Source organism: Mus musculus, chromosome 4 (assembly GCF_000001635.26).
Source record: "Mus musculus strain C57BL/6J chromosome 4, GRCm38.p6 C57BL/6J".
In the NCBI taxonomy this organism is placed as follows: Eukaryota; Metazoa; Chordata; class Mammalia; order Rodentia; family Muridae; genus Mus; species Mus musculus.
In genome coordinates, this window is record NC_000070.6 from 152249988 (window position 1) to 152272982 (window position 22995).

A 22995-nucleotide genomic window follows, 5' to 3' on the forward strand; every position below is an offset into this window, starting at 1 on the left:
TGAGCCACTGTGGTGGCTCCCATACTTGCTCAACTCTGAACCCTGTCTTTCCAGCTGTGAGCGTTGACTCATGGAGGATCCTGTAGCAATTTTGATTCTTGAACATCCCAGGCTAAAATCTTACAGCCCCTCCCCTGCTGAGCCTGGCCCACTCTCAGCTTCCACAGGTCCCCAGGCCAGTGGGAGGACCGTGGATCCTATGGTGGCCCAGACAGGACTCTGTTTCAAGTGTCTGTTTCTGTACCAAGTCTTCCTCTGCGTAGAACAAGCCTAGTGTGATCCCTGTCCAGAACCAAAGTGCAGAGCTGGAGCCCCTTCACCTGCACAGGAGGAAGCTGGTGACAATGGCTGGGTCTCTTGTCCTATGTTTAGACCTGGGGGTGGGGGGGCTCTGTGGCTCTGTGCCCCTGTGCCCCTGTTCTTGCTAAGGGAAGTGGGCTCTTGACCTTCTGTGTAGGCTGGGCAGGACTGACACCTGTTTGTGGCACTTTGAAGGTGGTGCCTGCAGCCAGTTCTCCCCCTCATTAGGGTTAGCTGAACCTTTCCACGTCCTTGGAAAGTCCTGTTGGGGCTGGTGAGATGGCTCAGTAGGTAAGAGCTAGCAGCCACATGGTGGCTTACAACCACCCATAATGAGATCTGACACCCTCTTCTGGTGCATCTGAAGACAGCAACAGTGTACTTATTTACAATACTAAATAAATCTTAGAAAGAAAGTTAGAGAGAGAGAGAGGAGAGAGAGGAGAGGAAGAGGGAGAGAAGAGAAGTCTTGTTAATAAACATGTGGTTCTTGCTGGGCGGTGCTGTCACTGCTGTCACCTGCCAGCACATGAGGGCTATGACTGTACTAGTGCTGGGCTTTCTCGGACAGACGGACCAGGTGCCTCTCGGTTTTGCTCCTCTTTCTGCATGTCCGAGAATAATGAGCACCGAGCTTTCTGAACTTCCTGACATCTGTTGGGTGGTTGATGCTTTTGTAGTTTTTATAATCCCAGTGCTTGGGACACTAAGGCAGGAGAATCTTGAGTTTAAGGACAGTCTAGGTTACATTAGCTAGACCCTGTCTCAAAAATCAGCTGGCAAGGGACTGACAAAATGGCTCAGTGGGGAAAGCACTTGCCATGTAAACCCAGGGAGCTGAGTCTGATTCCTGCGGTCCACATAATGGTGGATCCATGAACTGTCCTCTGACTTCTACACGTGCGTCCTGTGGTACATGCGTGTGCATGTGTGCATGCACACGATGATAATGATGATAAAATTTAAATAGAAATAAACAAATAGGGCTGGTAGGATAAGTCATTGGGTAAAGGCACTTGTCACCAAGACTAATGACCTGTGTTCAATTTCCAGTTTCCACATAGTGGAAAGAGAAAACCAACTCCCAACTCTTGTAATATTTACGATCATGCTGAGTCACACATCTGCATAGGCACTCACACAAGTGCATGCACACGCATGTGTGCAGACTACACACATACACCTGAATAAATACACTTGTCCTGATAGAGATGCAGGTTCCTTTGGCTCTACACCCAGGAAGTAGATTGCTGGATTGTGGGTGTAAGAGATCAGTATCGGCTCAGGACCCCCAAGACCAAGGTCTCAGCACAGAGCAGATACTTTTACTCCAAAGGGACAAAGGGCAGGGAACAAGAGACAAACACAAGAGAGAGGACAGGAAGGAGGGGAAGGGAACGAGGGAGAGAGGAGGATGTGTTTGTGCTAGAGGACAAAGGACTAACTCTGGACAGAGAGGAGAGAGCTGGGGCCTGTAGACAAATGGCAGTTTATAAATGGAAAAGGGGACCCTGTATTCGGATGAGGGGTTTAATTTTAATTGACTGTGTTAAGTAGGTGAACCAAAGGAGGCTTTTAATTGCTGGGCTTCAATACTTGGATAGCTGGACCTTGGTAGTCAGCCTCAGGAGGAGGAAGTAGCCAAATAAGGGAATAGACCTTGGTGGCTAGCCTTAGGCAGGTAATCTAACAATATTTAGAAAGGCAGAGGAATGGGGAGGTGGGGAGGCCTGCAGAGCTGTTTGCACTGTTGGGGTGGCTGGAGTCCCTTGAGTGGGTGGCTGTGTTTCCAGTGTTGAGGACCCGCTATGCTGTTTTCCACAGTAGGGCTTACATTCTCACAGTATGGTATTTGTCATGATTTCGTGTGTTAAGCAGTTCTGCAGAATGAAGTTTGCTGCTTGTGGCATCACATCCGTACTCAGGGTTTAGCTCCTGGGGCATTTCAAGCTTCAGAGTTTTGGTTGGGAAACATTCCCTCTAAAAGAGAAGCCTGTGCCCCAGCACTCACCCCGTTTCCCCTCTGCTCTGCCATGTCTAGGGAGCCTTGGGTCTCCCGACCCTCCACATCGCTGACCTTCCTTAGCAGACCACTGTTTGTGCTGCTTCTTCTCTGGCTGCTGTTGAGACTGTGTCTGTGAGCCTGTTTCTCTGAGCATCTCTGTCCCTGCGTGAAGCAGTTGAATCACATTGTTTCCTTCCCCAAGTTCCAGCCATTGCCCAGAAATTGTCTCCTCCTCAGCCCCCTTTAGGAAGGACTAGGGATGCGGGGTAGTGGTGTGACACCTTTAATCCCAGCACTTGGAAGGCAGAGGCAGGCAGGCAGGAAAGAGGGAGGGACGGAGGGAGGGAGGGAGGGAGGGAGGGAGGGAGGGAGGGAGGAAGGAAGGAAGGAAGGAAGGAAGGAAGGAAGGAAGGAAGGAAGGAAGGATGGATGGACTGGTGATTCTGACCTATCCTTGCTCTGAGTTATTTGACTTTGTCATTATTGATTTAAGATAGGATCGTGCTATGTAGCCCAGGATGGGCTGTGAGTGTATGGGTCACAGATGTGTTGCCACCATTTCTAAGCAGCTGATGTTTTGACTGACGTCCTCCCAGGGGACACTGTCATGGACTTTCCTGGCAGAGTGAGGTTTGTGGAGAACTAAAAAGGGGCTATCACTTGGTCAGTTACCTAGAATCTCACCAGACACCACTGTCAGATACCCCTGAGGAATTCAGCTTTAAAGCGAGAGTCATCGCATGCCACATCTCTGCCGCATCCCAGCCCGCTGCTGGCTGGAGCCCTGGCCAGTCAGGGTGGAGGACTTGTTTCCAGGGTGTGGAATGTTTCCCCAGCCTGCCCCCTTTTTCTGCAGGTGTCACCATGAAGCTCATGGATGAGGTGGCTGGGATTGTGGCTGCACGCCACTGCAAGACCAACATAGTAACTGCCTCTGTGGATGCCATCAATTTCCACGACAAGATCCGGAAAGGTAAGCGCTCTCTTCCTAGGAAAATGAGGGGGCAGCTCTTTGAGGTTGCTGGTGCCACTTCACTCTGTGCTTACACCTGCTGTCTGCCTGTGTCCCAAGAGAAGCAGGAAGACAGCTGTGCTTTGCCCTTTGCACACACTGGTGAGGCGGCTGGTGGTAACCTGACTGGGACGAGGGAGGCTTCTGCCCCTGACCTCCAGCGTTTGCTCTGAAGAGAGGGGAGCCCTGAGATACTCTGACTTGAACAGCTGCCACCAAGCCTTGTGCAGTAGGAGGTGACTCAAGACAGGATGGACAGGCAGTGGTGGCGGGACTGTGGGAGGTGCCTCAGGCACTCCCTCCTCAGCCAGCCTAGCTTACCACTCACCCTGCTTAAGGGCTGCTTGGGGATTTTATCATGGTGGAAATCTAATCCGGAGGCTGGGCCTCTGCAGCCAGTGGAGTAAGTTCATCAGGGTCTCAGCTTGTCAAGCTGCAGGCACAGGGTGAATCCAAAATGAGGCCCTGGCCCTGGGATCCTGCACCATAAGAGCAGCTCATGGGAGGGCAGTGGATGAGGCTGGGCCGAGCTTGCATGGCCGATTACAGTCGAGGAGCCGTACAGCCTAAGCCTGTCTACCCGCTGCTGAGTCCAGAGCCTTGTGGCCTTGGCTGCTTCATGGTCAGCTGAAGCTCTCTGAGGTTGGGGCGATGCAGGGCTGTCCAGTAAGGACACACAGCTGTGACATGGCGCCCTCCACTTCCAAGAACTCATCTTACTGAGAGATAATTTGCCACAAACACAGACAACTAGAGTCACCTTAACAGTTGCCCATGACACGTGGACCTGTCTACGTTAGCTTGCTTCTGGAGGCCTGTGTGTCGGAAGCCCTGAGTGCTTTGCTGCTTGTGGCTCATGCCATGAGTCTGTGAGGAGGGAGAGTGTGGAGGTCAAGTCTGGTTTCTTCCTGACAGGGCCGCGCTCCCAGAAATAAGACCCAGACTCTCTAAAGTGTATGTACAAATGCAGTGGCCATTTATCTAGGTTCTTCTCTGTCTAGGTCATAGCTTAAAATAGTCCAATTATTTTAACCTACATCCCCCCACATGGCTGGTTGCCTGTGCTCAGGTACCATGCATTTGTTGGGTGAATCTTGCTGCTCCTGGCTCTATCCCAGAATCCCCTCTGCCTCCTGGATGTCCCACCTTCTGTTCTACCCTTCCCTATAGGCCACAGGTTTTGTAATTGACAGGTGATGCATCCGTACGATACACAAGGTTTTTTTCTCCAGGAGAGTGCTGGATGTCAGGTCTCAGGCTTCCCTTTTCCTAGAGCTCCCGCCTGGTGAGCGAGGACTGAGAAAAGGGTCCTAGACAGCAGTGTGCATCTCTTCCATGTCCACCCAGCTGTAGCTATCAGTGAGACCTCGAGTCAGAGAGCCCTTGAAGCAGCTCAGTCAGTCCTGTTCTCAGAGTGAAGACACCAGGTGAAGACCTCAGACCCTCACCCTGAGCCCCTGCATGACCAGGAGCTGCTTGGAAAGGGCTGTTGAAGAGACAGTGGCTCTGGATTAGAGGAGCCGTCTTATTCAGGGGGTCACACAGCACATGAGAGTCAGTCAGCTTCTCTAGGGTCGTTTCTGCCACCAGAGCATGTGGGGCTTTGAGGACAGACTAACTTCTGAAGGTGCATTTATCTTCAGCGCAGAAAGGGGTCTTCACTTCCAAAGATCTGTGCCATTTGGTCCACACTGCTCTGCACTGGCTTCCTCCAGGGAGTTGGGGTGAGTGAGGGTATCTATTATACAGAGCCTCCTGGCTGGCCTGGTCTCTGTAGCTGAAGAGCTGTGATCTTGGTGGTGTGCATCTTTAATCCCAGCACTCACTCAGGAATTCAAGGCCAGCCAGGGTTATATAGTGAGACCCTGTCTTTAAAAAGGTAAAATCTGTGATGTGAGGCTCCTCCCTCAGTGTCTGCCAGAGTCCTTTTCTTTGTCCTTCTACTATACAGCCTTCTAGGTAGAGACTTCTGAAGGAGACATTTAGCTCCTCCCAGAAATGATGGGAAATGATGACGTCTTGTTTGGGGCTTGAAGGAATTGAGGCCATCCTGAAATAGCTCTTATGGAGTCTGGCCTATGTCTGTGTCAGTCTCCTCAGGCTTTGACACACTGTAGCCTTGCTTGTTGTTTCTACAGAGATGTCTCCTGTGAGGTTCCTGTGTGTTGTCCTTTTACAGAGTGTGTCCTGGAGTAGGTCTAGCGACGAGGGTCCCTCCTCATATGTCCCTGGCTGTGTTGTCAACCCAGATGGGGTTGATTCTTCAATAGAGAGGGCTCTGCCACCTTAGACCAGAAACACAAGGTTGACAAGTCCCTCCTACTCTGGATTGGTGGTGACACAGTCCCAAGTCATGTCAGCTATGAGGAGAGAAGAAGCCAGCAACCCAGGTCTGATGAGACTGCCGAAATCACCTTAACCCTGGGGTTTTGTTGCCTCTTAAACCTCTGTCCCTGTGACTTTTCTTCACCTCCTACCTCAGCTCTGGCATGGAGAGGGCCACAGGGGACAGTTTTGCCACCTCTTCAGAGAAGGTGTGACATGCATCAGTGTGTACAGGATGAGGCAGCATCCACAGAGCTCAGGAAACATCTCCTGAAAGATTGACCTGGCACACGTGGCTCATGTTATTCAAAATGGTGTTAGCTCCCTGGGGCTGCTGTGTCAGCCTGCAGACTGGGATGCTTAAAATGACAGAAATGAATTTTCTCCTGGTTTTGGAGGCTAACATCTGAATAATCTAAGATATCATGAGAACCTCATACTCTCTGAGAATCCATCCTGCCTCCTCTGGCTACCTGTGTCCTGAGCCACAGGCCATCTTTTGGGTCTGTCTCTTAGAAGGAGATCTGTTTGTTATTCAATAGGATGCCCCCCAGAAAAATTATGCCAACAGCTTTACATGGACACAGGCCTGTCCCCAGAAGGTCAGGAAAAAACATGTGACATTTAGCAGTGCAGGCTGGTACTAAGGTACAGTCAGTTGCATCCAGGTTTACAATCGGAGGCAGTTTACACAGCCGGGCTTTCCATGTGGCCATTTGGGCCATTGGTTGCCCCTGCCCCTGTAGAACAGTAGACTTGCTATTTACAAACTTGGTTCTTTGAGGATCACTTTTCACTGGTGCTGAGAGCAGAGAGGACACACTCCATCCCTCCCTTGGCTCACAACTTCCAGGCTACCTGCAACACCCTGTGTTCAGCCTAACATCTGGGTACAAAGGAAGGTTGCCATTTATGCATGCTAAAGGTGTAGGCTGAGTTAAAGTGTCCGCTGACTTCATCTACACACTAGGAATTGTCCAGTTCTGTGTCATTGACCCCTTGCCTGGTAAGAAGTGAGGAAGACAGAAGTCCAATTCCTTGAGATTAGCAAGAGAATCACAGGATCTCCAGGGACAGTGCGAGCCATGAGCTGTAACAGGCTGAGTGTGACAAGGATCCTGGATAGCACACAGCATGGGGAGCCCGAGGTGGACAGTAACACCATCGCTCAGTACAAAGGAGAAGCCTCAGGCACATGAGCAGAATGTATCCAGGGCGGACTCTCCATTCTCTTCCTTGGCTGAGACATGAAATTCCAAGCAGATTTCTTGAAGAGATGGTCTTTGCTAGTTAGGAAACCAAAAGTGCAGTTTTCTTGCAGATAACCAGCCTCCCAGAGAGAAGGTAGAAGCAGGGACTGTCTAAGAGGCTGCAGGGTCGCACCAGCATCCATTGGCTCCTCTGTGCTTTCTTGAAACAGTTCTCTGCCCCAGCTCTCTGGTGTGCAAAACATGGAACTGTTCATAAACTTTGGAGTGCTTGGTAACAGCTGCTTTTTTTTTAAATTAGTTTGTTTTCTTTTTCAAATCCCTGGCATACTGCTATAATCTAGCTGCGACATCCTGGGGAGTAATACCATCTGTGGGGACATCAGCTGGGGCAAGCTGCCAGCCTTGTGGGGCACGCCCGCCTTCAGGCTCACTATCTGTGCCTTCAAAGCAGGCAGCTTACAACACAGCCACTTGACACATTTCCCTGGGACACTGCTGATGTCGGCGCCAGGCGCTGTGCTGAGATCCTGCCCTCTGCAGCCTGTTAGCTCAGTGTTCCAGTCTGCAGACTTCAGCTTGAGAGGGTGTACCCCAAGAAAGGGGCTGCTCCAGGTGCCCCTTGTCAACCTTTACGTAGTGTCCCTTTTCTGCTGAGTTTGGAGAGTGTGGGGTGGGTAGTTGAGTCTTCCATTCTGTTGGCCTTGCTTAAAAACAAACACAAAACAAACAAACAAAAAAACAAATAGTGGGCGGTGGCTGGGGCTGGGGCTGCGGCCATGCACACCTTTGATCCCAGAACTAGGGAGTCAGAGGCAGGTAGATCTCTGAATCCCAGGCCAGCCTGGCCTACAGAGCCAGTTCCACACAGAGAAACCCCGACCCACTGCCGTCCTGGGGTGGCCTCACCATGTTGACCAGGATACATGGGGACTGTATGCACACCCCGGCTTTAGTTTTCACTTTAATTATACTGAATTGCCCTGTGTAGACTGTATGCACACCCCAGCTTTAGTTTTCACTTTAATTATACTGAATTGCCCTGTGTAGACTGAGACTGTTTTGTGGGCAGCACAGAAGCTGTTAAGGTTGAAGCCAAGGCTCAGCAGTTAGAGCTCTTGTTGCTCTTGCAGAGAACTGGGATTCAATTCCCAATACCCAGGTGGTACCCATCCAAAACTCCAGTTCCAGTCCACAAACACTAGGCACACACACACATACACAGACAGACACATACACACACATAGGCACACACACACAGGCACACAGGCAAAACTTGTGCACATGTACAATGAACCTATAAGAATAGGTGTTTTGTTTGTTTGTTTTTGTTTTTTTGGTTTTTGGTTTTTTGAGACAGGGTTTCTCTGTGTAGCCCTGGCTGTCCTGGAACTCACTTTGTAGACCAGGCTGGCCTCGAACTCAGAAATCTGCCTGCCTCTGGCTCCCGAGTGCTGGGATTAAAGGTGTGCGCCACCACGCCCGGCTAGGAAAGGTGTTTGGATGGAGGCCAGTGCTGTGCCTCTGAGCCACTCTGTTCAGGGCTGTCTGTTGTCTACTCTGGGGTAAAGGCAGGGTCTAGGGTTTCCCTGAGCTCTGAGAGCCAGCAAGGTGCTAGGTTCCTGTGGGCCACAGCCCTGTGGGTCTGTGTTTACTCATCACATAATGGGGACCCTGCTTTGCCCCTGGGCATTCCAGACTGAGTCATTGGTGAGATCTGTGAGGGAGACTAGGTGGGAGGACTACAGTGGAGGAAGATGGGCTTTCGGCAGTGTCCCTAGAAAGGAATGCAAAGGGTGAACCAGGCTGCTGTTGTAGGGGAAATGTCTTTGGTTGGAGGCCCTAATGGAGTGTGGAGGTAAGGTCCGGATAGGAGCATGTAAGCTTTAGATCACTGTTTAGCTGCCTCTCTCTCCAACCCCAGCCCCCAGGTGGAGCTCCTTCCGCAGGCAGGCCTTGAAACTGCAGGGCCTCCGTGTGGTCTGTGCTGCCCCAGGCCCTGGAGCTGAGGATTTGAGTTTCAACAGGAGCTTTCAGTTTGATGCCAGCTCTATAGTGGATTCCTGCCTCTGTTGGAATTCTCCCCGAGGCTTCGTGTGACATTGTGTGGCAGTTTTCCTGGGACAGAAAAGGCCCAGATTTGGGGTGTTTGCTGTGTGGTGTGGCATCCCTGGCCACAGACCCTTCCTGCTTTGTATCACCTGGTCTAGGTCTCAGGACCAGACATTTCTGACTTAAACTTGGGGTTAAAAGCATTGGATTTCTGACTTAGACATTAAACCGTGAGCAACCAGGAGTTTGCCATGGCAAGTGGTAGGAAATGGGGTCTCATGGGTGACAGCAGATAGACACATGTCCATTTGTTGTCTGGAATTCACAGCATGTTTGGAGAACCTGGAATTGGCTCCTCACAGCAGTGGATAGTAATCGGCCCTTCACACAGCAGCACTCATGTGCTCCTGGGTCTCTGAGAACATCTTGCTGGTTTCTTCTTCCCTCCTTGCCTTGCAGCCCGGATCTCAGGGACATTTAGGGCAGGGCAGAGGCACTGCAAGGCCTGGGGTGACGAGTCTGTCTTTAGACTGAGCTAGTGACAGGCCCGGGATGTAGCATAGGGCGTGGTCCCCACTGGCAGGTGCTCGTGTGCACCTTACAGTGGTGTCAGGCTACCTGTTGCTGACCACCTGGCTCTTCCCTCCCTCCTTCCCTCCCTCCCTCCCTCCCAGAAATGGTCACGTTCTGCACTGAAGCACCCTGTGTAAGTATGAAGTTGAATGTGGAATGGAACTTAACAGAATAGCCCACTGCCTTCAATTGTTGTCTCTTTCTCTCTGGCTGTCTCGATGTGTCCTTCAGGGCCTGTCTTGAAGCTAGGATGCTAGATGTGTGTTGTAGGGCCCTGCCGCCAGCACTGGTCCCTGCTGAGTAGCCCCTGTGTCCCACATGGGCTAACCCAGAAGACCACCATGCTTAAAGATGGGCCAAGGATTCTGATGATGGTCATATATCGTCAGAAGTGACAGGATCCAGGAGCCAGCTTTAACCAAAGGCCCCACAGGCCAACACAGCTGTGGCCAGTCACATGGGTAGGAATGATACCCTTGGCAAGCAAAACCTCAGAACCGGGTCTACTGCCTTTCCTTTCATTGTTCTCTGGAGTCAGACTCCCTTGTGGTCATTTATAAGAGCAGACCCAAGCATCTTGAGACCAGAAACTACCCAGAATGGAGAGAGGTAAAGCCAGACACTGGAGGGTCTGTGTAGAAGAGTGGGTTGTGACAGAGGACAGACACCATATCCAGATGCAGAAGCCAGACTGAAGCCCCATGTGCCCAAGGATGGGTATGTAGACTTGAGAGGAGTATCTACAGGAGCAGTGACTGTGGAGTAAGGTCATGATCACATGACCCCACGTCGGTGCTGGCAAGAGGTGTACAATCCTGACATGTTGTCCCAGAGCTCAGAGGATGAGACTGCAGCCCATGTTTGAGACCGTTGGGTTATAGAGCGAGCCTGACAGTCACATGCTCCCGTCAGTCCAGCATAAAGATTGTAAACCTCTGAACTCACCTGTAGTGCTCAGAACGTCACAGTATGGCGGCTGTGTAGCCAGTGGGCACCACCCTGTCCTAGAGGACAGGGAAGATGGCAGGTTCAACCAACCCCTGAGGCAGGACTGAGCAAGCTCGCCCAGAGCCTGGCTGACTGACTTGTCCCTTCTGGCCTTGTGTTTAGTGGGTCTGGACCTAGGGGCTGCCAGAAATGCTAGGGCAGCAGTGAATGTCTGCTGTGGAGACAGATGACTCACACTGACTAATAATGACACGCACTAATAGTCTGTTGTAATGTCTCGTAGTGGCCGCTGCCTGTGTTGCCTAACTCAGCATCTTAACTGTCCTCAGTAACATGGCTTCTCTCTGGCATGCCCTGCCCACAATGTACACATGTACCGCGTGGGTAGAGACCAAGCTGATGTCCGATAATGCAGCGGCTCCATATCCTCTGCAGGCTGTGTCATCACCATCTCCGGACGCATGACCTTCACAAGCAATAAGTCCATGGAGATTGAGGTCCTGGTGGACGCTGACCCTGTGGTGGACAACTCACAAAAGCGCTACCGGGCCGCCAGTGCCTTCTTCACCTACGTGTCCCTGAACCAGGAGGGCAAGCCAATGCCTGTGCCTCAGCTTGTGGTAAGTGCCCTCATGGTTACATCCTGTCCTAAACAGGGCAGGACCCAGGCCTGGGACCAGGGGCTGTGCTCAGGTATAGTCAAGTCTCTAGAAAGCAGCCTTGCAAGCTGCAGGCTGTCCCATCGCTGGCCCCTTGGGATATGATAGCACAGGCTGCCCCATCGCTGGCTCCTTGGGATAGCACAGCGCCCAGGTTCCTTGGGTTGTGTATCCGGGCCGGGGGAGGGGGGGTCTTAGGAACACCTCAGGCTCCTCAGGGGGCCCCCGGAGAGCTGAGGATAGGAGGGAGGAGGGCTGTGGCGTGGACCCTCCCAATGTGACTTTGGGCTTTTGTGTCACCTGATGAAAAGCAGGCTTCAGTTCTGTGCTCCTGGGACTCAAAGGGGTGGCCCACTTGTCAACTTTGTGACCTTAGGCAGGAAGTGAGGAGACCAGAAAGTCCTGGCCAGAGAGAGTCCTGGGGTGGGAAGCAGGAGGCGCCATCTCCGGAAGCTGTGCGAGGGCAGCCTCAGATGCAGGAGCAGATGCAAAAAAAAAAGAAAAGAAAAGAAAGGCCATGTCCAAGGCCCTTCTATACTGCTGAGGACTGCGGTCTCCAGGGTTACTCAAGTGGGCACAAGATGAGGGGCAGCTCCAGAGCTGGGTGGGTGGTCTGCATCTTGACAGGCTCGCCCGCCCGCAGTATCTGGGAGGAGAGAGGGCTGGTGCTGCTGTGGGCGTGGTCTCAGCACTCTGCAGGAAACCATGAGTCCTTCCCAGCTACATGGTCAGGTGCACCTTTTTTGAGCTCCCAACACTGAGGCTAGCTAGGGTGGGCTCTGGAAGGTGGAGTCAGGTACCCCATGTGCCTTGCAGTCAGGTTCCAGGCCCATGAGCTTCACTGAAGCAGTAGAAAGCTGCATCCCGAGGACCACAGGAGGATCACTGCTCAGAGACAGGGGGCAGCCAGACATGGAGCGCGCACTGCGGGGGAGTGGGGGAGAGAGAGGTGTCCATCCCCAGCTCTGAGAGTCTGACCTCCGTAGTGTCCTGTGGGTCCAGGCTGTTACTTCTCACTTGTTGAAGATGCTCCGTGGTCAGCACGGAGGTGGGCAGACTTCCTAGAGAAGGATTCTGCTGGGCTTGCGTGTGCTTGGGAACCCGCCACGCAAGCACAAATGCTGGACCTCGGTGCACACGTGGACGGCACACAGCTACACGAGTGTGCCTGATGCCCCTCCAGCTCCTGCCTGCCCTCCGCCCCCATTGCCAGCCATCTTCAAGCTTCTGTCTATTTTTAGCTCCCTCCCCAGGGCCCTGCTGACACGGAATGCAGCCTCGTTTGCTTCTGTGGAGGTGTTTCCTGATGTGAAGAGAGCTTGTGTGCCAGGCCTGCAGTTGCTGCCATCCCCGGGCTAACTTACACTGGGCAGCCTGAGCAAGAAGCAGGCCCACACCTGCCACCCATGCTCCCTGGAGCAGAGCCCTTTAAGCTTGGAGTGAGGATGAGCTACAGGCTCCTTCCTGTCTGAGCTGTGGATGGTGGGAAGGCATGTTAGGAGAGCGGACTCCTGTAGTTCAGGACCTGTCGCTCCCTGGGACCCCTGGGACCCCGAACCTCTACTGTGTGATTTTTTTTCTTTTCTTTTTGGCCAGGGTAAGGGAAGTGTTTTGGGGAAGGTGAGACCCATATGCAGTCAGTGTTGGGCTGAGGATTCCTCTGGCCCCTTGAGTAGACAGAACTTGCCCAGTTTAGACTGCCATACGTCAAGGGCCCCAACGAGCTCCACCCTGTAATGAGAGTGCCTGGCCTGGGTCTGAGGAGGCAGGGAGCTCACAAAGAGGATCCGACTGCAGAGGGCTGCCCTGCTACAGAGTGTTCCAACCCACAGTGGTGCCTCTCATGCCCGGGGGAGGGCCCCTTATGAATGACACATGGGCAGGCGGAACCAGACCCTGTCTAAGTCCTTAGCCCTCAGGTGATAAGAGCACGTGGTCCAGGTTAAAATGGGGCAGTGAAGGAATCAGAACTGGGCCAACTTTCTTCTCCTTCCCAAAGCATCGAGGCTTGCTCATCGCCAGAGCAGCTCAACCAAGGACCAGTGAGAGGTGCGCTCTCTTATCTGCTCGACCCACAGCGTAGCAGCTCAGATCCCGGGCAGGGGTGCCGGCCAGGTTTGCCATGAGCCCTGATGTCAGAACACCTGAGGGAAGCACTTGCCCCTTTTGGGGGCGGGGCATATGATTTTAGGTGGTTCCTTCCCTGGTGCCTTGGCTCTGTCACTGCAGGCATCTGGAAGGCATAGATAGCTAGATAGATAGTTGTGACACAGAGGGCGTGCTAAAGCAGACCTGATTCTCAAGGCAGCTAAAAAGCAGAGAAAGCAAAGGGACCTTCCAAGGGTGAACTCCCTGTGACCCGTGTCCTCCCTGTGGTGGCTTTCACAGCTGTCCTCGGCAGGGTTGCTGCTGCTTAGGAGAGGGTTAGCCCTGAGGCTGGTGGGGGCAGTGACCATGGGGGTCTGAGGAGTGGGAGGGGCGGGTGGTTAGGGTCTTTGATGGCCACAGAAACATGTCCTGTGTGCAGCACATATGGAGTTAGGAGACGTCATCCTCATGGTGTCAGGACGACAGTGACTTCCCAGAGCTTTGGCCTGGGGCTACTGGCCTCCACCCAGGTTCTGGGCCAGGTGTCTGCAGTAGGACTGAGACCCTGCGTTGCTGGGGCTGCTCCTTCCAGGAGACTCTGCATTAGCCCAGATGATTTGAGAACCAGTTTGGTGTTTGGTTCACATTGTGGCCACACTGTACCAGCTGGTACCGGACCTGAGTGGATAGTTATCCCATGGCCTCTGATTTTTCTACAGAGGTTGAAACACAGTGTTTTCTAATCTGTCTAGGGGCTCTGGGAGCCAGGGGCAGGGGGAGGAGCCAGGGGCAGGGGGAGGAGCCAGGGGCAGGGGGAGGTTACAGTTCCTGACTCAGCACAACAGGGAGCCGTCCTGCCTGCTTCCAGGAACTAGGAGGGAGGGTTCTTCTCACTGACGCTCCTATCCTGGGAGGGGAAAAGGCTCCAGTCTCCTCCGTATGGACTCCTCGGTCCATAGGCTCCTGCAGGCTCAGAGTGCTCATGTTCAAGCCTAGAGAATTCGCCACCCACAGTACTACCGAGTGCTTTGGTGCTAGGACACTGTCATTGTCTTTGGAATCTGAGGCTTTGCTTCTGCCTCCTCCATTCGTTTGGCCAGAGTGTAGTTCTCAGTGGCCTTTGGCCAAAGCAGGAAGTGTGGCAGCTTAGTACATCTGTTCCAAGAAGGCATGGGCACTGCCCAGCCTCCGTAGGCTGCCCAGCTCAGAGGCTACCTTTTCCTCCCCAGGCCTGCCTCTGCCTCCATTCCACTCCAGTCTCTTCACCCACCTCTTTGCCCTCCAAGCTGCAGGTGTCTCTTGAGGACCCTCAGGTCCAGAATGCCATACGCACAGTGTGCACAGAGCACAGTCAGCCTGGCTGTCTGCTGAGCTGCTCTGTCTTTCCCCCAGGAGGCTTGCCAAAGAGCTCCAGGAGAGCCAGCCCGGGGGAATAAGTTGGAATAAGGGCCTGCCACCTCCATTCATGATCCACAAGAGACCACAGAGCAGTGAGGCCACCAGGGCATCACACTGTGGTTGGGTGAGCACAGCCAGCCCAGTGGCCAGGAGAGCCATACAAGAGGACCCATGAGTCGTTGTTCTAAGGCAAGGGGAGGGGAGTGTCACAGCACACTGAATCCACTGTCTTAGAAGGGAAGTGTTAGGGGTGAGAGGCAAAAGGAGGCCTGGCCCTCCAAGACAGAGGTTTTATGGTGATCAGCTCTGGCCCCTGGTATATCCTGGGGCAGGATACCACCACCCTACCGTGCTTTAACCTGCAGCACAGTTAGTACTTTCCTCATTAGAGTGCTGTGGCCAAAGCCCTCAGACTAGACACTCCCAAGGCTGTGTGCAAAGGCTCAGAGAGAGTCCTGGGGGCTTGCAGTGGGGGAGAGAGGATGTGAGGAGGCCTTCCACTCAGGTGCATATGTACACGGCATAGATCAATAAGACACACTGCTGCCAACAAAGGCTGAGCACCGACTACACCCAGTCGTGCCCGTGTCTTCGTGGCTGGCTCTGCCAAGCCTGCTGCAGTTGAATGGCAGGAGGTATCAGTGTTTGTTACAAACCATCAGTTTTGAATCTGGACAAGAAGACCTTACACAACTGTGTAGATTATGACTTCCTTGGTTCATTGTTTTTTGTTTTTAAAGATATTTGTGTATGAGTGCTCTATCTGCATGCACACCTGCAAGCCAGAAGAGGGCGCCAGGTCACATTATAGATTGTTGTGAGCCACCATGTGGGTGCTGCTAGGGATTCAACTCAGGGCCTCTGGAAGAGCAGCTCGTGCTCTTGACTGATGAGCCATCTCTCCAACCCAGGACTTTGTGGTTTGAATCAAGTCTGATTCATTCTGCTGGATCCAGGTCCAGTTGTCACCTCCATCAGGGTGAGAAGGACTGCGGCAGAGCCTGAGATGAGGGCCCCACTCTGGCCGGGGCCTAGCCAGTGACACCGCCCTTAGCTGTGTAGGCAACTAACACGGGAAAAGTCCATGCTCATAGGAGACCCCTCCTCCCTTTACACAGCTAATCCTCTGCCTCTGCAAATAGCCTTCTGGTAGCCTTTATGCAGGTAATTTCTCAGCCATGTGGGAACAATACATGCTAGGTGAGAGCCCATCCCTGGAGGTGAGAGGAGCCCCTGGGGAGGATGTTGAAATTTCCTCTGGGGACCCTAGATAGGCACAGGGAAGAATTGACTGAGCCAGCAGTTGAGGCAGTGGTAGGCATTCTGCCTCCAGGTGCCAGGCCCAGCCCTGCTGAGGTCACATTGTCAGGTAGAGCTGGCCTGTTACCCTCTTCTCCCTCCTACTAGGGAGACAGTGAGGCCTGGGCTGGGTCTCACCGTCGGGCCTGACAGCTGCACACTGTGCTCCTCACAGACTTCACTCATCAGAAGAGTTGTCACTGCTGCTGTGAGTGTCTGAGACCCCTCTTGTGGGACACGGGAGAGAGTGCACTGTGTGGCTTCCTAATTAAGGTCTGTGCCCCTCAGGCTGGCAGGAAGGTGTTGGTCACCGCTGGATGTCTCCTTTTAGCGGGCACTCATTAATTACAAAAAGGACAAGCTATTGATTATGCGGAGGGTGGGGCTCAGCCACTCATCCTCTGTACTATGTTCCAAATGTGTGTTCTTGAGGCACAGAAAATGCAGAGTGGAAACTCTTGATTTGTACTGTGAGTCTCTGAAAGCCACAGGCTTTCCTCTGGTGGAAGCAGGCCCAGAAGACGGCACTTGGCAGGCCGTGTGGAGGAGATGCCGAGTGGGGCTGGAGCTGCCAGGCAGGGGGAAGAGCTTAGCACCTAGTGCCAGCAGAGCCTGAGCACCGAGAAAGCAGTGTTCCTTTAACCTATGGCTGAGGAATGTCACCCTGGGCCTTATGTTCCTTTAACCTATGGCTGGGGAATGTCACCCTGGGCCTTATGTTCCTTTGAGTGGGCAAGCTGCCCTCAAGGCCCAGCTGACTTAGATGACCCCCACCCCCACCCCTACCCCGGGCCGTTTGGCTGTCCTCCCGGACCACTGCCTGGGTGAGCAGATACGCAGCAGAGACAGAGCACTCCTTGAGCCCTGCAGCCCCAAAGTGCATAGGGCCTCGGGTCATCTGTGAAGACAGCTGGTATCGCCACAGATAAAAAAAGTGTGGCCCAGCAACCCTTGGACAGGAAAAAAATAAAAATCTAAACACTACAAATAACCTCATAAAACCACAATACCATGATTAAAGTTATCTAGTGCTAACCTAATGTCCATTTAAAATGTGCTATTACTCTAAATTTTCAAGGGATATCAAGACCTCAGCCAAGCCCCTGAGCTCCTAAGCTCCGAGTTTTCTGGTGAATTTATTTACCTTCTTGTAAACAGAGTCATCAAACTTAATGTAATGTTAATTCCAAGGAAGAATTAAATGTAGGAGGCCTTTAACTAGGTTGATGATCTAACAATTTGGAATTAAAGTAACAGTACTTAGTCTTTTTGGAAATGAAAAATAACAATTGTTAATCCTGTCAGTACTCTATGGTTATATAACACATACTTGAAAAATCTATTAAATTTTTGCCTTTTGTGCCTAAAATCATTACAGATAATATTTAATTAAAATACAAAGCTAGGAATGTTTTCTATGAAACCTTTCATAGAAAACTTAAAAGAAAAAGGCCCATAGTTGGATTTGGATGTATGATGGTTTTTATTTACAACTTTATTGGTCATGCCTGAAAACATGTGTGAGGGACATATATGCTAGACCACACAGGGAACACTTCAAGTGCCCCATGGAATTATTTCCTGGTAAGGGAACCTGGGAGCCTGGCAATACTACACTTGCAGCTTCACAACCAGGCAAGTGAGCCCAGACTCCTGCCCTGCCTCAGCCTCTCCTCCCCCCCTCTAAGGCAGTGCCTCCCATCCCACACACCCCAAGCCAACAGGGTCCCTTTGCTTCACATGGCATGAGGAACCTACTTGTGGCTGCAGGTGGGCAGTCTAGCAGCCAAGAGCTGCCCATGGCCCTGTGGCCACCAGCTCCTTTCTTCCAGCCTTAGGTCTCCCATAGAAAAGCTTTGGGCTTCTCCCCACCTCCCTAGCTCCCTGAAAAATGTGCACTGTATGTGTTTATTTACTTTGCCATGGAGGGGGTCGGGCTGCGGGAAGCGGCAGCTGTGCCATGGTGAGGGCCATGCCCAGGAAGCCATCTGTCTCATTCTGTCAGCTCCAGACCCAGCAGGGACTGGCGGCTCTGTCAGTCACTGGCCAAGAAGGCCTGCCTGCCTCTGCTGTCTCCCCCAGCTGGCTCTCTGACTTCTGCTGCCGTGATAGGACCTCCAGGAAAGAGAAGAAAAGGCTTTGTCATCTTGAGATGACGGTGAAGTAGAATTTGATTCCTTGACCTGCTTGGATTCCCGTCTCTTAGCACAGGATTCTGAGAGCAAGCCCCAGTCCCTAGAGATGCGAGTGATGAGGCCATCACTGGCACATTCCTCATGGCTCCTCAAAGCCTTGGCCAGGCTCTCCTGGCCACCGGCCCACACATCCATCACCAGGCAGCATTCATTTTGGTTGAGGGCTGATCCTGGTGATGAGGTCACTGCAGACGTTGAACTTCAGAGACACATGAGAGCAGCCTCAAGGCCCAGCGCCAGGCCCCAGCCGTGCCCTCTGCCCTGAGCTGACCGCTACAATTTCCTACACTTTGGCTCATGCCTCCTTGGGTCCATCAGTGCCCAAGTGACACAAACGTCCTGAGCCACGAGGCATGCATTTTGGAGCTACTAGGGCCTGTTGGCTGCTGGGGCTTTGGCGGTGTGATAGAGCATGGTCCAGGTAGTCTGTCACAGCTGGCCATGGCCACCTTGGCCACCTTCCCTGTCCCTGCGCTGATGACCCCCTCATCATGCACACACATGCACACCATCTCTCCCAAACCTTATTGTCTGGGAGGAAGGTTCCTCACATACTCAGGAAATATGAGGAGATGGTCCAGAGTCTGGCTTTCCCTGGTATGTTGTGATGCCATGTTGCCGCCTCTCTGGGGATGTGTTGAGGTCGCCTGGGTCCTGCTGGCCGTGTTGGCCCACTTGATTCCTCTAGTCCTCTGTGTTGGCTCTGGCTATAGATCTCTGAGTTACTGGCTCCCTCTGGGCTCTAGGAGCCAGGGACCCCTCATGGCTCTGGCTCAAGGAGAATGCTGCCTCTGGAAGAGCTAGACCTGGGGCCAGGAACTCTGTAAGGGGAGGGGCTGCTAGGCCATTCTCTGGAGGCCTCTCCACTGTCAGACAGAGAGCCCATCCCTCACAGGCACCAACAATAGCCAGAGGGCTCTCAATGGGGGAAGCCAACAGGGAACCACAGTCAGACTGAACCCTGGTATAGGAACTCTGCCCTAATGGCCATTAGGATTAACTTATGCTTACAAGGGGGAGAGCCAACTCCACTGGGAGGAATTTGAGGTCTAGGAAACCAGCTGGCCTCCACCTCCAGATGCAGTGGGACACAGACTCTGTGCATGCAGCATGGCCTTCCTGAGGGCGCTGCTGCCATCTTCTAATGTTAGCTGAGGCTAACTACCGGCTGTGCCATGTGGAGCATGGGTGTAGTGCCACCAGCTTTCAGCACTGTAGGCCCCTGGACTCTGGCTACCCCTTTACTCTGGTGAGGACTGAGGGTCGTGTGTTGAGGTTAACTCGGTAGGGATGAGAAAGGAGGAAGAGGAGGAGGAGGAGGAGCCTGCCTTGGAGCCTCTGTGCACAGGGAGCCATGAGAGGACAGCAGCCTCCATAACACCGTAGGAGCACCACCACTATAGGAAGGTGAGAAGAGGGAGCGCCAAGAAATTGTGTAACTGCCCAAAGTGACACAACGGATGAGCTGCAGAGCCTCCAACTAGAGGCTCCTGCTAGGACTGTACTGCACTGTAGCTGCCTGCTAGGTCAAGGCTTTGGATTAAACCCAGGAATATGGAAGACAGCAAGCATAAGGGTCTCTGAATGGGAAGATCTGTCCTCTGAGAACAAGCCTGGAGCCCTCCTGGACTCCTGCTGTCCCTTGGGTGAAGATAACCTCTCCTCTGAGGGGTTGCCAGCCTGCCTGGGGGTCAAAGTCGGATGGTTTCTGTCCTGAGTCACTTGCCTCCTGAGGAGTGCAGAGCCCCTGGGCAGAAGCACGAGGCAGTGTGCGGTAGCTCTGTCCAAGTGCATCCTGGGAACCAGTGTCCCTCCCCCTACAGAGTTCCTGGCCCCAGGTCCACCTCTTCCCCGCTCAGGCAGCCTCTTCCTTGTGCCAAAGTCACTAGGGTCCCAGCCTCCTATAGCTGAGAGGCAGCCCGTAACTCAGAACGCCATAGACTGCGTGGCTCGTAACCAACAGAACACAGTAGCCCCTGGGCCGTGAGACCAGTGAAAAGAACACAGGAGGCAGGCTGGTCGGCACAAAGCATGGTACCAACAACCACCTGACCAGTGATGCTGGAACATGCCAGTGTGGGAAAGCCCCAATTTAGCCGAGTTAAGCACACGGGTTTTACTTTGAGGCTCCGGGTCTTAAAGTCAGTGCACTTAGTGTGCAGGTGCTGGCGCCATGTGCCCTGGCCGGCAGAAGAGCAAGGGGGCTGCTCTGCACTTCTCTTTTGGACTTTTGTCGTCTTCCCTGTGTAGGGTAACTCTCATTAAACTTTCATGTGGCTGGGCGTGGTGGCCCACACTTTTAATCCCAGCACTCTGGAGGCAGAGGCAGACAGATCTCTGAGTTCTAGGTCAGCCTGGTCTACACTGCTAGTTGCAGGACAGCCAGGGCTACACAGAGAAACCCTATCTTGAGAAACAAAGGATTCCGTTTCTGCATATGCATCTAAGACTCTGCAAACAGGAACCAGAACTGCTGTGGGAAGCATGTCAGCATCTCGCGTCTCACTGGCTCCTGGCTGGCACAGCCTGGACAGTTTACACCTGGTGACATTTAGGGAGCAATTTGGGGGAAGGCTGGCGGAAGGAAATATTCGGTGTGACTTGACATTAAGTCCTCTGGCTGGTGGCGCTCCTTTGCCAACGTACTGCATGTCTATAAAGCATGTAGGGCTAAAATTAGCTGCCAGGACTTGGTGGCGTCCTGAAGGGCACCTGCCCCATTCTTTGGCTTTCAGATTCCCTCATAGTGTCACAACGAGATGCTTCCCAGCAGAGTTAGCACGGCTCATTAGACCCAGCTCCTTGGCCAGGGCAGGGCCAGATGGGACCTCAAAAGTGACCCTCCCTCCCACTGCTACCATGACATCTGCCCAGGAGTTCATAGTGAAGCCAGGCCATCCCTAAATATGAAGTCCCAGCAGGCCATAGATACCGTCAGGACGATCCCCCAGCAAGCCCAGCTTATAGCCGAATCCCTCTGCTCAGTTTCTCAGCCCATTGATGCTGTGATCCCAGATGCTTCAGTTGCTCAACCCAGGGTGCCACTGCCTGATGATCTCACAGTCCAGGGCAAGGGGGTCGGGTCCCCTCCCTACTGAGTGGGACTGTTGCTCCTGAAGTAAGCCCTTTCTCAAGGCCATGGGCCACACAGCGTCCCTGTTTTCCCTTTGAAACAAGGTTGGACAATTGTTCCTTGGAGTGGGGCAACCCCTCTTTTCTTCATGACACTTGCCCCCCCCCACACACACACACAGAGACTTTCCAACCCCACAGTCCATCACCAGAGAGCCTGGGCTTGGGATGTGTGGCAGACCAGTGCCTGGCACCCAGAAGCCCCTTGGCAGAGGCCCTTAGCCCCTCCAGGGACAGCGCAGACACCCAGAGCTCTCTGTGTCTCTAACGTATCCTTTTCTGTGTGCCGCAGCCAGAGACGGAGGATGAGAAGAAGCGCTTCGAAGAAGGCAAAGGCCGTTATCTGCAGATGAAGGCGAAGCGACAGGGCCACACAGAGCCTCAGCCCTAGGTGTCTTCCTCCTGTCCCGGGTCAGCACAGTTGTGGCAATAGCCCAGTATGCAGTCACTTAGAAATTGCCCCCTTGGCCAAACCCCCGATTTCCACTGAGAGCTGGTGTTGTGTGAAGTGTTGAGTGGCAGTGTTCCCTATGGCCCATCCCCAAAACCTGTGCACCAAAGCTTTATTTATGTCCCCAGTGTTGTCCCAAAGGCCACCATGGACACCAGAGCACACCGACTGGCCTGAAGAAGCCAGCATCACTAATAAAGCTGCTGTCTGGCTGGACCCATGAAGCCTAGGTGGTCATTTGTCTGAGGGGGGTTCTCTGCAAACTGGAGGTCTGTGTTTGCAGCCTCTGCCCCCCATCCCTGTGAGTTCACTGCCTTCTTCTTGGGCCCCACCCCCTCCCAGCTCCAGTTCTGCACTTGGGGCTTTGCATCCTAGTGGGGCCCCTGGGAGGCTGCCCCTGAGCCTTATATGCTTCCCCCTAACAAGGCTCCTTGTCCTTCTCCATACTTGACGACCTAAGCAGGCGATGGGTGGAGAGAGTGCACTGTCTGGTCTGAGCTGAGCGCCTGGAAAGAAGGTCCAGATGCCACATCTGGTGGGAGGAGGCATGCCAGAAGATTCCAGCAGTTCAGGCAGGGGCGACTGGAGAGACACCCTGTGAATGGGATGAGGCTGTGGCTGCAAACTGCAAGCCAGGGGTGTATGCTCATGAGCGGGAACGTGCGTGTGTGCTGTGAGGCTAAGTGCATATGCAACTGTGTTGCTGTATGTAGCAGGGGATGTGGGGTAGTGGTCTGTGCCATCAGGATGTATGTATGTATGTATGTTTGTGGTCCAGCTGCCTTGGGTGGGCGGGGCACAAAAAAGCCACCAAGGCCTCTCTGGGGACCAGAACTCCACCCCCTGCCCACCAAACAGCCAGAGGTGGCGCCTGGGTTTTTCCCTGAAGCCCAAACATCTGTCCTACCACATGGAGAAAGCAAACTGTCCTGCCAATAGCTGCAGCGTACCATACAGCTCCCTGAGGCCCCTAGAGGAAGAACCCAGCTCCAGATGTGCAAACACGCCCGCCAAGAACTTAAGCTTTCCTAATCTGTCTCGGCCCAGGTCCCAGAAGTCAGGGTCACTTCCTGCCTGGAAGTAGGAGAGGGGACCAGCTCTCCCACATGCAGCCACGTCAAATCTGCCTGTCCCTCGGGTCCCCAGACAACTTTGGGATCTCCAGCCTATGCCACAAGGGCACCCTTGATGCAGAGATGATGCGACTCTCAGGCCAGAAGAAAGCACAAACTGCCAAGACCCACCCACTGCTTTCTAAGCAGGACCTGGGCCCTGGGCTCCCTGAGGCATGTCCTTTATAGACACAGCATTAAAATGCCACACTTGATTACAACTGCCCTCTGCTGGCAA

At 53.2% G+C, this 22995-nt stretch overlaps 1 protein-coding gene across 11 annotated transcripts in view; it reads left to right on the plus strand.

Moving 5' to 3' along the window:
• The window catches only part of Acot7 (acyl-CoA thioesterase 7), a 93756-nt gene extending 71888 nt beyond the window's left edge, over window positions 1-21868 (plus strand). For 4 of the 11 annotated variants that reach the window (XM_030253767.1, XM_030253769.1, XM_030253768.1 and 1 more), the window contains exons 7-9: window positions 3162-3278; window positions 10859-11043; window positions 21487-21866. In XM_030253767.1, coding sequence (XP_030109627.1) covers window positions 3162-3278; window positions 10859-11043; window positions 21487-21585 — 401 coding nt within the window. In that variant the 3' untranslated portion in view covers window positions 21586-21866. Of the gene's footprint in view, window positions 1-3161; window positions 3285-10858; window positions 11044-21486 lie in introns of all 11 variants that reach the window. The other 7 variants (NM_133348.2, NM_001146058.1, NM_001369275.1 and 4 more) reach the window with 5 other exon arrangements.
• The last annotated feature ends 1127 nt before the right edge of the window (window positions 21869-22995 follow it).